Source organism: Perissodus microlepis, chromosome 14, assembly GCF_051167445.1.
Source record: "Perissodus microlepis isolate ML-2025 ecotype Zambia chromosome 14, ASM5116744v1, whole genome shotgun sequence".
Taxonomy (NCBI): Eukaryota; Metazoa; Chordata; class Actinopteri; order Cichliformes; family Cichlidae; genus Perissodus; species Perissodus microlepis.
Genome location: NC_140474.1, coordinates 17,254,274 through 17,269,822, shown reverse-complemented (window position 1 = coordinate 17,269,822; position 15,549 = coordinate 17,254,274). Strand labels below are relative to the sequence as shown.

Here is a 15,549-nt window from a genome sequence, read left to right as displayed (position 1 = left end):
ACATTTGTGGAGGTATTTGACTTCTCGATGTCGATGGTCGAATGCTGATTGGCCAGAGCAGAGAAGGGATTGACAAAACAAAACAAAAAAAACACAAAGATAAAAAATACAGTATGAAAAGCACAGACCGTAGATACTTTTCATTGTTTTTAACACTTGGTTTCACTTCAGCTTTTTGCATGTTATAACTTACAGCTCCTCTCCACAGCTTGCTGATGGACCGACAAGAGCACAAGCAAGAGTCGAAAGACGAGCTAAACCACATATTTTTGACATTGCCTCAATCTCACAACAGATGCTCTCTGCGGGTAGATGGGCAGTGCAATGCACTTCCGCCTTAAAGCCAAAATTTCTCCAGGAGACACACAGAAACCGCATACAATCACATCTCATGAGCAGAAAAGCAATCACACTAAGGTTAAGTTCACCTCAGGGCAGCCACTCTGACAGAAGCTCATCACATTAGTGTCTGCTTTCATTGACTTAAACTAGCTCTTTGACAACAACATAGCCTTTTGCTGGATGCAACAGCCTGTGGCACATTTTTCTACAAGTGCTATTTACACCAAAAGAAAGCTCCTGTTTTGCTCCTGTTTCTCATTGAAAGTGAACATGTTTTATGTTGTTTTTGAGAGTTGTTAGTGGTGTTGACAGGATTTGGTTTCCAGGTGCTTTAGCCATTGTCCAATACCGATGAATACCAGAATAACCTACCTGTCTTCCCACAGAAGAATTGGCGATTCCTCTGCTTCTCTATCAGGATTTCCTCTTCTTCTAATGTGGGACTCAGGTTTGACTGCACATCGACTCGTCACACCATCTTTTGATATAAATTGGTTGCATTAACATACGTTCCGGCTCTATTGTTGTGTCAGATCATACATCTTCAACACAATCAGGAGTGGACTGGCCAACTGGCAGCATCGCTGGCCTGAAGATCACTTTGACCTGAAGTGAACATTCAGTTTGATGAATTTGAAAATTTTCACATTACTACATATAATAACTGTTGATAACTTTAATTGTGTTTTGCAAACTTTTACAATATTTTAAAACCTTTAAAAACATCAAATTAAATAAGCACCTTAAAATTCATACAACTTGTGAGGCAGAAATTCCTCTAAACACTAGAGGGCAGTGAAACAACGTAATCTGATGATGAGTTTATTGAAATGGACTGGGGTTTTTTTTTTCTTAAGAGACATCAGTGTTTTTCCACACATTTATATACAGGAAACAACAGTCATATATAAATTAGAGAATAACAACTCACTCACGCACTCTTAAAATCACATCAATCATCACAGCACAGCAAATCTGTTCATTCAGAATTACAGAATATTCACATTTATTGTTCACATAGAAATTAAAATATGGTTTTATAAGCATTGTGTGAGATGTAGGCTGCTGTACGTTAATCTGGATTACTAACCTTGGGACCTCTACTAAGTTTAAATGTATGTATATTTGAATATAAGTGTTCATATGAATTTAATCATGACATCACAGCATTCATCTAGCCTTTGATGAAATCACATGAAATCACAGCTTGCTTGCTATTGTCTCTCAGACTTGCTGGAGTAGTAAGACTCTCCTGGTCTGTCCATCTACTTGCCGTTCTTGTGTTTCTTCTGCTGGAATTTCCTGAAATGGTTCTGGATGGTAGAGGCGGCCTTCTCAACTTCAACAGGGCTGAGCGGAGGAACAGCAGGCGCTGTGCACGTCCCGTTACTGGCATTGGAGTCTGAACACGACAGGACACAGGGAATAGCCAGGGAAGTAGAGGAAATAGCCATGTAGAGAAACTCTGTAGCAATGATTGAGTTCAAGCACATTTTATATATTAGCCTTTATTGAAGCAGGCTATTTTTCTGAAAAAAATCTTTTTAAATTAGATTTCATAGTTATTCAGAACAACTTTTCCAGGGCCAGTCATCACAGCAGAATAATAGCCTGCATTTAAAATATTTACCTACAAATGTTACTTACTCTTTCTATACACGCCTATGCTGTTTCTCCTGAGGCCATCATACTGTAAATGAAACAGAACATCCTTGTGTTATAAAACTCTTAATAGGTGTGCAGACACACACAGGAAGAAGAGTAAGTATCGGTTTAGTGCACAAGATGTAACACATACAGATTATGTGTAAGAATAATCAGTAGTGCCATCTTCTCTGGCTGACATTCAGAGTTAAACATATGCAAAACTACTGAAATACTAAACTGCAATGTATGTTCCACACTTAAGGAACTAATGGCCAAAGTACATGTGTGTCTGTGACTGTACTTTCTTTCTATATACATTCACAGTAATGACCTCAAACACAAATCCCCTTGATTGGGATTATAGCTCAAATGGAGCAGCGGCAGGGAATCCAGAGTCTGAGGACCAGCTTATCATGCTTACCTGCCAATTTGACTGTGTGTTTCGTGCCTATGTTCAGTCTCATGTGTTGGCTTTATAACCTTGTCTATGAGGTCTGCTCCCTCCTTTCACCAGACAAGCTAAGGTAAATTTAAACTGTAGCCAGTCTAAGCACATAAGGGTATAGAGCTGCTTGTTGAGTATGACTGTTGCACCTTTTCATTTAAGTACTTGTGCTCACATTTAGCACTCCAGCTATTTCTCCTCGATGCATTTGTAAGTTTCAGTTGTATAAAGGTTTTAGACAGAAGTAACCTTAGAAAAGGTACAAGAAAAATACAAGCCTGTCAACCAAAATTTCACTTTTACAGAAAGATGTGCGCACTTTGAACAACTTGAAATGTGCTCCTTTATTTGGGGATACATATTGAAACCTTCAGGAGACATCAGATGTGAACTGTGAAGATGTAGAGGCGGTTTATCTCTCTACTAGAATCAATTGATTCACAGACATTGATTCACCAAGGGCCAAACTCTAACTCTCTAACTCTCTAACTGAGTCTAATGCAAAAGTCAACTTTATTTTTAAAAATATATTATTGTGCTGCTACTTTCTGAGTATAGAGGCAAACCATCTCTGCCTTTTTAAGACACATTCCTCTGCTTCTATGTCCTGTGCTTCTGGACTTTCTTTCTACTAATTACCAAAGAATAAGAAAAGATCATTTATGAGTATTGATGATTAAAAAAATACTACTACTATTAATGTACATGAGATCATAATAATCTTATGACGATATTTATACAGGCTAGAAATACTAAGAATAGAGGATGTAGTTTTACCCAACAGTTTTCTCATACAGAGAATGAAGCTATATGAACAGAACTGATGTGGTTTATAATGTAAATTATGATCTGCAGTATCGATCTTGCTATAACTAACCTCATCTGCTTTGCTGCTCCTCCGGCTGAGAGACACTGAGTGAACCTGCCAAGGCAAAGGCTGAGACACCACATAAGGCAAAGGATCCTGTTCCCGCGTAAATCGCGCCCCTATCTGAAAATAAAAAGACGTTTTGCTTAGACATATGAATATGGGTCAAAGGTCAACAACTGGCTCAGCTCTAAATGTCAACACTGAATAACGAGAAAACAGAGAACAATGACAGGGCAGCATTTACCAGTTGGCTCTAACATAACTTGCCTGAATACATCTGGAAGCTGTAAATATAAATGTGGTTTACACTAACCAGCTGTTGCAGCACGATCCACATGTACATTCTTATTTTATAAAGCTATTGTCAATGCCATTTACCTACAAACACTTACTATACTATATCTGATATCCTCCATAAATGAAAAAAAAAAAAGGCATCTTACTTTGTGCTAATAATCAACGTCATCATTCTTGTTGTTCTGATCTGAACAGTAGAGTGCTACCATTATAATCACCTTACCGTTTCTACCACTTTGACCACCATATACATAGCTGTTAGCATGGTTATCAACATCTTGATCACTATTCCTTTAGGGCCTTCTTCGTTTACAGTTGCTGTCTTCAGTTCTGTTGAACAAAAATAAAAATCCACACAGGCACAGGTCTGAGCAATCAGGAACAAACACACTCAATTCACTGTCTCAGTCTCTGACACATAAGAGTAAGACTGCTAAAGAGCTTTGCAGGACAGAAATAGAGAATCAGTAATCTTGTCCTATGCACAACACTTATCCCTCAGGTGTGCATTGCACCTTTCCAGTAGCAGACGTGCATTTATTTATCAATAAAGAAAAAGGCTATTGATAATTTAGGATGCATACAATTTAATTTAGCCTCTAGTTAAGTGTGTTGCAATCTTATTAATAAGCCGAACAACAACAACTTAATACGGAGACATACTAGAGTTACCTCCTAATGAGGTATTTTTTAAAGAAAGGTTTATACTTTATAGCAAATTGCTTTAATAAATGTTATGAAATTGTGTTAAACAAAAAAATAAAAAGATCATATCTGACCTTCTTGGGATGAATCCCCTTCCTGGTATTTGTCCTATTTACATGATTATAATGTTCTTATGTAGGTAATCTTTTAATTAATGCTTAATACATTGTAGAACGAAGAGCAATAATAAAATTAAGCAATCAATCAGTTAGATTGGCAATCAAAACCTATTATTATTATTATTATTGTTTTCTGGGTTGTTTTTTTGCCTGTCCCGTTTGGATCTTTAGCCATCAGAATTGTTGTCTGAAGGCCAAGAAAGACGCCAAGCAGATTTACTTTATTGACTTGCAAGTCATTCATTCAGCTTCAACTTTAATCCAGAATCCTGGACAGTGTTACTAACAAGATTGGTAAATATATGAAATGTCTGGTTTTACTTACTTGCTATCAAGATCAAGTTGATCGGTTGTGCTTTTATTGTAAAAACAACAAACCTAAACAATCTTTTAAAAATGAGAAAAAAATATTAAACTCAAAATGCTGATCGCCTCCATCCTCTACTGATTGTTGCACTGTTTGTACATCAGGCAGAGATTTCTGATAGGACGTCTACACTAAAATTCAGAAACTGTGGTTTTCTACGAATAAACGGATGCATCAGTATGCCAGTCATGCGGTTATCTTAATGAGATAGACCTATCTGTGAGATCACACATGACTAAGGTCTGTGTGCGTCATTGTCTGGAGTGTCGCCTCCAACCCCTGCAGGCCAGTGATAATCCTTTAGGCATGTGTCTGTGAATACATTTCACCTGGCCCTGCACTGTGAAAGACACTGCTGTTATCAAGATCAAGTGTCAACCTTGTCGTGTAAAGAATTTTTATATCACTAATCACTATCTGCCCTTTGTTTACACTTGGCGACGTGTCGCATGAGCCTGAATGAAAACGAATGTTCAGTTTGTAAGTGTGGAATTACATAAAGGTGCAGGAATGTGTTATCACTGTGTATTATCACTGAACAGACGGGTATAAGAGCGCTCCTGACACTGACAAACTGGTTACACATCACATCTACAGGACAGAGGCAGTCGTGTGAAGAGAAATTGGTAAGAAAATTAGGATTTCTCGCAACTTTAACAAAAGACTTCTTTATATTTCCTGCTTTAAGAGGGATTAAATATTAAAAAAGCATACTTACTGCACGAAGAGCAATAAAGGAAGAAGAGCAGCATTACAAAACTGGATCTAGGCTGTTGAGAATAGCGAGAGTGCAGCTGAAGAGCAGCAACTACATCCAAAATGTATTTCATATCTTCCTCTTCTGTTACTTAAATCTTTTTTCTCTTATGAGAGCTTACAGCTGATTCAGCATTAAAAGAATCAGAATGAATGTGTAAATCAGTGATGAGTTAACATATTGCTAAATGTTCTGTCGAGCATTTAAAAATCTGTATTTACTTACCCGTGTGTAACTGATATATATATCTCATATGTAAATCACAAACTTAGTAACAGATGATTACATGCTTATATAATAATTCATTATCAATTGTTCTTGGTAATCGATTATTAGTCTTAGCAGTCACTTGGTATATGTTATGTAGTAGGCTATACTATATTACCTTAGTTTGTTATTAATCTTATATCACCATTATTCTGCTGCCATTCAAGCTCTCAGATGTGCAAGGTAGCTCAAACTTAAACTGATCAAAATCTAAAGAGTTGTGAGCTTAATGCTGTAAGATTTTTACAATAATCTCACAGTGAAGAGCTATGAGCAGTATGCTTTATCTTCCTGACACTGTACAGATCTGTCTGAGGCGAAGCCATTATATCAGTTTATCACATTTAGTTTGGCAAGGATCAGATTTTATCATAGTAAAATGAAAAAATGAAACAGGGAAGAGAGTCTTGCTTCAGTGAAGCATTTCAGGGAGATAGAAATCATGACAAACCACGTTCATTCTGTACTTTGCAAAATGATCCATCTTTTGAGATTTTCCCTCGTATTGTTGCTAGGACAACAAAGCTTTTTACAATGCCTATTCGTGTGGTATTTGCAGTATTAGACCATATAGATGTTGCATTGCAGGTTACATACCAGTAATGATTTTTGCTGTTATTGTTTGTTGTTTGTTTTGCTCACAGGGTTCCAGCCAATACTTCATACGTGGTGATGTGCTGAACCATTGAAGAAAAACTCATTTAAAAGAGAGCAGCCTCATCAGTTTCAATCATGTCGCTCAAGCGTCATAAAAGACTGAGCAGCAAGAAGAAAAGTATGTTTCCTTTTTGTTCTTCTGTTTTGTTTGTCAGGGGTTTGTGCATCATTATCATGCGTTTCATTCTGAACATTGTTTTTCATACTTACAATACTTGAACATGCTGTGGGTATGGTGTAGCTACTTTGAAAGTCAGTGAGTGAGTACAATCGCCAAAGAAATGCCTATGTTCTACAAAGACTTTTTTGTAACTACACTACTGAACTCAGTCACGTGTCATTCGCTGACATGATGCCAGGTCCCCCTTGAAAATTAGATTTAAATCTCATTGAGATTTTTACCTGGTTAAACAAAGGACTAGTTTCTTTGTATTTTGATTGGAAAATGGCAAACGGGTGCAATGATTTATTAAAAAATATGCACACTTACATGGAAAAGCAGCATATAAGGTAAAAATAGACTTTGTACACTTCTGATTAGTTTGAAAGTCAATGTTTGGAATGACTGCCTTAGCTTTAGTGTTCAAAAACAGCTTGAGCTCTCTTAGGCAAGTGTTTTTGTAATTTCTTGAAGAAGTCATCAGGAATAGATCTCCAGGATTCCTGTCCTCCGGTTTCTTCATTTTTTTTATGTACATCTTGCTGAGATATGACAAGTGTTGAGTTATTATAGCATGTTGGGAATTACCTTGTTGGTGCAAAAATAACATTTTATGCCTGCCAATATTTTAGTTTCAGCTAAAATATTGGAACAGATGATTATCATTTTGTAAACATTCTTCTAGTAACAAAATGTCTAAAGATATCATGAAATTGAATCTTTGCTAAGTTGTCTGTTATGTATAAAACAGCACTTGAATTAGCTGCTCTTTTATGCTTGAATGATTCATAGGTCATTGTTAAGTGGCTAACACACAAACAAATCATTCCTTTGAAAATGGTAAAGGACAAGGACAGGACTGAAAATAAGTGGAAAACCCTTGAAGTACCTTCAGAAAGCCTGGACAAGTATTGCTCAAGACAGCTTAAAAAATTTAAGCGTGGTTTCTTGGAAGAAAATGTAAAGAAGGATAACACAAGACTTTTGCCCAATACTGTGCATAATCTTGTGTTTTGATGTAAATAACCAGAGCCCTCTTGAGTAAAATTTAATTTAATAAGAATGCATACCTCTTATTACAATTATTATGAGTCCCACAAACAGACATAAAAGTATTAGTACAGTCTGATAACCTTTGGTAACCTCATTTGGTGACCTAAAATAGTATGGGGATACAATGATTTTGGAGATACTGTTGCAAAAAACTGTTATTGAACCCTCATTTCTTCTCAGTTGCCAAAGTTAAATGGTGCTCATAACAAACATAATAATTTGAAAAAGAATCTGTCAAGTTTTATCTTCAGAGGTATGATTAAAAGCATTTTTGTGTAATTGGACTAGTTTTTTGTAGCTATTTTCTGTCTTACTTATTTTATCAAAGTCTGTGTCGCACTTAAATGGATAAAGCTGTGTTTTTGGGTTGTTGTTTTTTTTTTAAACTAGAATCTCCAAAGGATAATCTCCAGGCAGAGGTTCTGCATGAGCTCGGCTTGGAGGCCTACCAGGCTATACCACTGGATATCTCATCAATGCTAGACATTATTACTTGGACTCTGGGGAACCAATCTCCTCTAGAACCCTCTGATCTACCAAAAGCTTTCCTCCAGTGCCTTTGGCTGCTCAGGCAAGATGCCCGGACTCCTTGGTGTGAGTCTCTTCATAATCTTGTTACAAACGATGACAACAATTCTACCGGGAAGGTGCTCAGTAGTTTTAAAGGAGATAGCCAGGGTGCCATCAACCCGCTTGATCTAATCACAGCTGTCTATATGTCTGCTAGTACTTTCCTTCAGCAAGAGATCTCCAAACGGATGATGCAGTGCCAATTTTCTATACCACTGGTCCTTCCAAACAAAGATCCGGAAGAGCCTAGTTGCTTCCTTCTTTGGCCTTTAAGAGGGATTGTGGGCCAGTGGAGATCTCACCCCCTAAATAAATACAGGCGAATCCAAGAGGGGGATTTGGCAACCAGATGCATGCCATTAGTTTCATTTGTCAGGCTTGGTTGTTGCAGTGTGTCCAAGTCACAGGTGCTAAACCATATGTTACGTGGAGTCACATCTTCCTGTCAGACATTTCTCCACAGGGGGATGGAAGGAGGGCAGCTGCCCAAAAGGCTTTCGGGTGGCCTGGTAGAAATTGGATGGCATCTACCCACTGGAGATAGCACCAAAGATGTCTTCCCAGTCCCTTTGGTCTTCTCCAACCTGCGGGGTGATGCAGGTGCGCATGAGAAATGCCTTACCTTTTTATGCAAGGCATCTTCAGCTATAGTTGTTTTCTGTGGAAATCTCAAGGAGAAGGAAAAACTACTTCTTGCTTCCTGTAAGGATACAAACAGCAAACTAATACTCATTGACCTTTTAGACACTGAGAGAAATGAGAGCAGAGTTGTTGGTTTTGTTGATGAGAACCTTGAAAAGTACATGGGGCTTCCCGAAGAATCTGTGATTCAGGGCAGAGGTCTGAGTGAGGACGCACTGGCTAGTAAGCTATGTGATACTCTAAAACATCTGCTACCAGACAGACTGAAACTTATTACGCTTGAGGAAGCAGCACAATTTGCGGCGGATATAGGCCTAAATGTGGACGAAGGACCCATTTGTCAAAAAGCCATGGCCTCAGTGGAGGAAATGTTGAAGGGTTTAGATGAGGGATCTGATGTATATAGGCGTAAACAGCTTCCTCTGCAGGGGCCTTTGTGGAGCAAATTAGCAGAGCTAGAAAAAGCAGAGAGTAAGCAGAGAAAAGAAAGAACAGAAATTGACCCCCAGCTGCAAAAAGAAAAGAATGACATTATGGCTGAGTTGAGGAGCTACAAAATGACCCCAGCTATGAAGATCTTTACAGATGCTCTCTTTACCAAAGATAAAGTGAAGAGAGCTTACTTTCTTAGCTGGCTCACTCTAAGACTTAAGAAAACTACAAAACAAAACAAGACGCAAGATCTGCTCACAAATCTACAGACAGTAAAGAAAGACAGCATGCTGGTAGATTTGGATAAGCTTGAACAAAGAGTCAAAGACACCCCTGGAGACACTGGTTCAATATTTCAAGAGGGAACAGAAATACAATCTGCAGGTCTAAATTTGCAACTTTCTGAGCAACAGTCTGAAGGAAGCCATCAACTGAATGTCTCAGAATCCAAAGAAAAGACCACAGAACCACTGTCACAACAGACAGACCATCAACATGACGCAAACATAGCGCAGGAGACATCCATCACTTTAAATGAAAAAGAAAATGTATTCAATTCGGTCTCTGAAGACCAAAGCTGTCTTTTAGAGTCAGGAGAAAATAGCATGTTGCACTTCAAAGAGAAAAAACCAAATGAATCAGAGCTAACACTCACTACGGACGATTCAACTTCTGGCAAGCAACAAATGAGCCTTGATGATTGTGCTGATCCCTCTTATGAACCTGATACATGCGCATTAGGTCCTGAGCACTTTCTGCGTGAGATAGGGCTAATCTTTGAGCTAGCACACATCAGCCCCAGCAGCGGAAGCCAAAATGTGTTACGTCTCCCTAGCTTAGCTACAGATCTTCTTCTTTATGGGATTCCACTTGAACTAATGGATGGAGATGCCTCAAATATCCCCATCCAGTGGCTGGGCTGTGTCTTTGGAGAGCTCAAACGTCGCCTACCACAAGAACAGTGTAGGACAAGAGTGCTGACAAATCTTGGCAACTATAATGCAAGGAATGCAGAGATTCTTTCTGCATTATTTGGAGTGAAATTCCCTGAATGGAAGAAACAAACCTCAAGAGGGGTGTACATGGTTGCCCTGTGTCTTCCTGAAAACCTCAGAAAGGATATGAAGTGTGATGTTTTGTTGCTAATTGAGGTCAGAGGTCTCTGCTCAGTCTCACTGGACAGCAAAAGAAATATACTGGGCGATGACAATGAAATGGCTACCTTTGCAACAGGACTGAGTGACTTTTTAATGCACAGCATGTCTTCACACCCTGGTTCTGATTTTGAAACAAACCTCAGTGTCAGAGTCAATGCTCTCCTGCGAATCAAAGAATATGGCTCCATGCCATTTTGCCAATTCTTTGTCCAGAACGAAAACATAAATAGCAAATTACAAGCGTCACAATTAAGGTACGTTTCTCAGGTGCTTTTGCAAACTAGCAATATTGATAAAGATGGAAAGACCACAAGCTGCACAGTCTCTGTCAAAGGACCATGGACCAAAATGTCCCTCTCTGAACCAGTTGATACAGATTATAGTGGGGATGTTTTAAAGTTTAAAGAAATCCTTTTTGAAGCATTGAAGAGGAGTGCCGCTAAGGCAGAAGCCCCAGTTTTGCCTGAATTTATGAGGCGTTTGTGTTCTGTTTGGGATGCGATCAAAGAGGAATCATTCTCCATTGGTCTCCAAAACACTGATATAGCTTTGGCATTTTCTTTGTTGTGCACAGAATTTTTCTACTGGGAAAACAATTTACTGGATAACATGAAAAGTTGGCTAACGGGTGCAACAAAAAAAAACTTTACCACAAAGGGAGAAGCTTTGGATGCATCTATTCAAAATGACCTTCTCAGTGAGTTAAAGAAGGAAGCCAGTGAGGAAGTCAAAGCAGAGGTGAACAAACTCAGGTCAATAGCAGAGACATATGTGATGAAAGAGGAAACTCTCAAAATGAGATCTGACAAATTCATGCCAATCCTAATGAGCAATATTGACAACCTACAGGACAGAGTAACTGAAGAGATAACGGAAAGGTTGGAGGCAGTCTATGAGAGCCATTACTCTTCCACACAGCTTAAAAAATTTAAAGCATTACTGGGAAAAGAGCAAGAATCCAAGGTAGATGCACTAGTAGAAAAAAGCAAGACAACAAAAATTCTTCTGCGAGATGCAGAGATAGAGGATGAATTTGAGGCTGTGTGGGGTAAGATATTGTCCAACTTTGAATTCAGGCCTTCAGAACCAGAAGATATAACTCCAAGAGTAGAAGATATTCTGAGACAGAATCTAATCAGCCGTGGCCTCCAGAAACACATGAAAAAGCTTGAAATGATTGGCCAGAACCAGAACTCTGACTTCCAAGTTTGCGATGAGCATTTTGGATACCGCAGCAGATTAAAGCAAATGTTTGAAGACAACAACAAACAACACAAGGTAGAAGCTCAGCAGGTAGCAAACAATATCATAGAGGAATGCAAACAGTATATAGCAGATAAGTGTAACAAACCAGCAGATTTCTCTGACGGTTACATTACAGAGCTGTTACAAAATATTGAAAAATCTTTAAATGAAAAATATGTGGAAACTAGATCAGCTTTTGAAGTGGATCTGAAAGTGTATCTCTGTAATGCTTCTTGCCAAGACTTTCAAAACCTGCATAACCGCTATGCCAAAGACGCAGAACTCTTGACATGTATCACTAAAAGAAAAAGTATGGACTTGGCAGAGTTTATCTACGACTTCAGGAAAAGAGACCAGTGTCAAAGGGTGGCCCAAGCATTCATCTCCATGGTCATCAAGCCCACAGTCTTGGATTACATCAATAGACCCCTGGGGATATCTATTGCAGAGGAGATCCAAGGGAAAGCTCAGCAGTATCACTCCTCACAGGCCTTCCACCAAAGCTTGCTGGAAGAGATGATTAAAGAGGATCAATTTGAAGTCTTCCTGGAATATCTGCTCTTCTATGACAACTTCAGACTCAGGAAGATCCAGGAAACAGTGACAGCTCACCTCACTGAATCAACCAACCTGGGACAATGGAGGCATCAGAGACTCTGTGAGATTGTAGGAAAAATTGAAGAAGCAGTGAACGAATCCACAGAAGGTATCAGTGGACTCCTGAATGATACAAAGCCACTGCTGGAGAGAGTGTGTCTCACTTTAGAGAAAGGTGATGTTAATGTGATCAGGACCTGTCTGACTGGACCCCTGTTTAGCATCACTGTAGAATGGAACCGTTTTGCTAAATGTTTACTGGAGTCAGTGGCTGCAATGCAGATGGACCTTGATCAAGAGTTCTCCAAAAATGTGGATACCACCCAATTTCTTAACTGCCTTCCAGTTCAGCCCCAAGACTACCTCTTCAAAAAAGTGAAAGGCTGTGACAAGCAATGTCCTCTCTGCAGAGCCCCGTGTGAGGAGGAGGATATGGGGCATGAGGGTCACAATGCCTTGCTCCATCGACCTAAAGGCATGCAGCCTTATTCCTCTAGTTCTGTATCCTGCATCAGTTGCCCTGAAAGCATGAGCGAGGACAAGGACACACATGATACATCCACAACAAGAAATGTTCTCAATTCACTTTACCCAGACTGGAGCTTCTCTCCTGACAACCCAAACAGCACAAAGGCCAGTGATTACTGGAGGTACTGTGTGACTTAAACACTCTTTATTGTAGAAATGACAGTATTAGATTAAATTGAATTTATTAAATGAACAAATTCTTCGTTACAGGTATGTGCTGGTGAAGTTCAATGAGAGGTTTGCACAGGAGTTTAAACGAGAGCCGACAAAGATTCCTGAGGAATGGAGGAGAATCACTCAGGAGCAGGCCTTAAACAGTCTGAAGGAGGTGTTCCTCACCAGAACGAGTGTTTAAAATACTGCATTCAGTTCAGCTAAGAAAGAACATTTGTTCATATGTGAAAAACCATAATTCAACCATGGAATTTAGATGCTGGGTTTTAAGGTTTCCCACCTGATTTGAAATAGATGCAGAAGAAGGACTGCTCTGTGCTGAATGTTATTTATTGTTTTTAACAGGTTCAATTCAATATTACTTTAAAAAAAATACACTTTGAAATATATATATAATATTGTAAATAGCATTTCTGTATAAACATTATAACAACAGGAAAACACGTTTTAATTTTTTTTCATTATTTTGAAAAGGAAGCACATTATTAATGTACTTTTATAACATATAAAATCATCAACATAAATCAAATATATTTTCCATTATTACTTTTTTTTGTCCTATATTTTGAAGTATAAAAATAATATGCAGATATGTCAATTATGATGTCACACCACAGTGAAGCGTAACTGACAAAAGTCTAACTTGTGAAATGTCATGTAAAATTAAACTAAAAATTAAAAACAATTAATGTCTCTTTGGTAGCACCTGCTGATATTTGCTCAATTTAGTCATGTGCATCCCATAAGTAGATTCCTCCATCTGAATTTTAAAATATTTTGTCATCTGGTAAAGTGTTAGCAGGTGAAATTTTACAAGCACTATATCTCAAAGGCTACATACACTATCTCTTTGTCTGGACGCACATGGAGAAGCTCTAATGACACTAATGTTTGCAACTTCCTTCTTGGCTATTCAAGAAAAAACGTGTAGTACACACCCTACTGTTTATCAGTAACGTGAATCACAAGGGGGAAATTGTATGGAGAGATAAGTGAAATGGTGAAATCCACAAGAGGGCAATATAGGATGGAGGAATCCAATCTGAGATTTAAACAATTTTCACAATGTTTTGGTTCAAACTTTAAAACCTGGGAATCCAACAACATATTTCATTTTTTTCTTATTCTTAATTTTACATACCCGCTGCATATTCTCCTCAATACATTGTAAAGAATGTGTGGTGATGACCACTACAGTCTGGGATTTGAAGTGGGCTGTCTGTAACAGCTTTCCTGCACCTTCAGCTAAATCAGATAGAAAGGTTAATGCATGATATTGTTAATGTACATACACCCTCAAGCCATGTTTTTTTTTTCTCCTCGTTCCTGTGATGCATTCAAGGCGCAGACATAATGCAAGTAACTATCCCTGCAGAAGATGAGCAAGCATAAACAGGGCACCTTTTTTTTGAGTGGGAGGTAATTTCATTTTTTCAAGCAGCTCAACAAATATCACCAAACAGACAATTCTTTCTGCACAGTTTGTCACAAAATGTGTCTGCTAGTTAGCTAAACGCACCGTATTTCTCAGGGAGAGTGAGATGGACTCTGAGAGATGGAGAAAGGTGTAAGATTGGGATAGTAGCGGGAGATTAGAGATTATTTTTAATGACACTGACTGCTCATCAAGTGACATTTGCTAAACTAGAAATTTAGGAATTGTGTCCTAAATCATTTCACACAATTTTTCTGTTAATCAAACAGGAGGAAAGTACTGTGGGCATAGTAAGCAGTTTGGGACAGTAAAGTGCAATTTAACTGGCTAGTTTGCAATGTTGCGGTCAAGTTCCCAGTGATTCACTATATACTGGACTCCATAGCAGAGTCAGTGTTAGGTTACATCAAGGGTAGCAGACACCAATTTATATTTAAGGTGATGATGCTGATGAGTTTCATGCACCTTCAGCTTTTATACTAACGCCATAGTGTCTAAGGGTTGGAAATCAGCCATCAGCCAAACATCTGCTTATATCTTGCTGAATTCTGGCTGATCCCACAAATACCAGTGAATAACAGAGTAGCAGCACATGTTAGATAATCACAACCTCACAAAATAAATTATTGTGTGACTTAAAATCAGGTGAAAAGTAATTCTTTTCACCTGATTTTAGGGTTCCCCCACCTGCCACCCACTTTAAACTGTGCCTATAGCCATATGAAAAAAAAAAAAAAAAGAAAAAAAAAAAAGCTAAGTACACCTTTGCTACTTCCATAGGTATTAATTGGGTAAGTAGCAGTCGGGTGCCTTTAATCAAATCCAGTTGATTAGCTGATCATCAAGTAGGACCGCCTCCATAGAAGCAGAGGTTTTGGCAGTTTGCATAATCAGTTGTGTGTTAACACAATGCTACAGTCTTCACAGGAATGAACATTCCAGCAAATTCAGCCCAAGATGAGACCACACAATGCTCAGAGAAATTGCAAAACACCCAAGTGCAACATCTCAGACTCTAAACATGCTAACTGAGGGCTGTAATGTAAAGATCATTAAGTTTGCAAAGTATCACCTAAACAAAC

General features: G+C 38.5%; 2 protein-coding genes across 4 annotated transcripts; one reads left to right on the top strand and one right to left on the bottom strand.

The window, feature by feature from the left end:
• Positions 1-1,148: 1,148 nt before the first annotated feature.
• Positions 1,149-4,054, bottom strand: LOC146373765 (uncharacterized). Of its 2 annotated transcripts, none has more exons than XM_084951756.1 (4): positions 3,826-4,054; positions 3,312-3,425; positions 1,990-2,032; positions 1,149-1,807 (listed from the first exon to the last, which is right to left on the bottom strand). In XM_084951756.1, the coding sequence occupies exons 1-4, from the start codon at positions 3,877-3,879 to the stop codon at positions 1,608-1,610; spliced, it is 411 nt and encodes a 136-aa protein (XP_084807882.1). In that variant the 5' UTR covers positions 3,880-4,054; the 3' UTR covers positions 1,149-1,607. The 2 variants fall into 2 exon arrangements, with proteins under 2 accessions (XP_084807882.1, XP_084807883.1); XM_084951757.1 differs by having other exon boundaries at positions 1,149-1,744; positions 3,826-4,050.
• A 1,236-nt stretch (positions 4,055-5,290) lies between these two features.
• gvin1l2 (GTPase, very large interferon inducible 1-like 2) lies at positions 5,291-15,549 on the top strand. Of its 2 annotated transcripts, XM_084951623.1 has the most exons (4): positions 5,291-5,419; positions 6,462-6,592; positions 8,078-12,980; positions 13,069-15,549. In XM_084951623.1, the coding sequence occupies exons 2-4, from the start codon at positions 6,550-6,552 to the stop codon at positions 13,211-13,213; spliced, it is 5,091 nt and encodes a 1,696-aa protein (XP_084807749.1). In that variant the 5' UTR covers positions 5,291-5,419; positions 6,462-6,549; the 3' UTR covers positions 13,214-15,549. The 2 variants fall into 2 exon arrangements, with proteins under 2 accessions (XP_084807749.1, XP_084807750.1); XM_084951624.1 differs by having other exon boundaries at positions 5,291-6,592.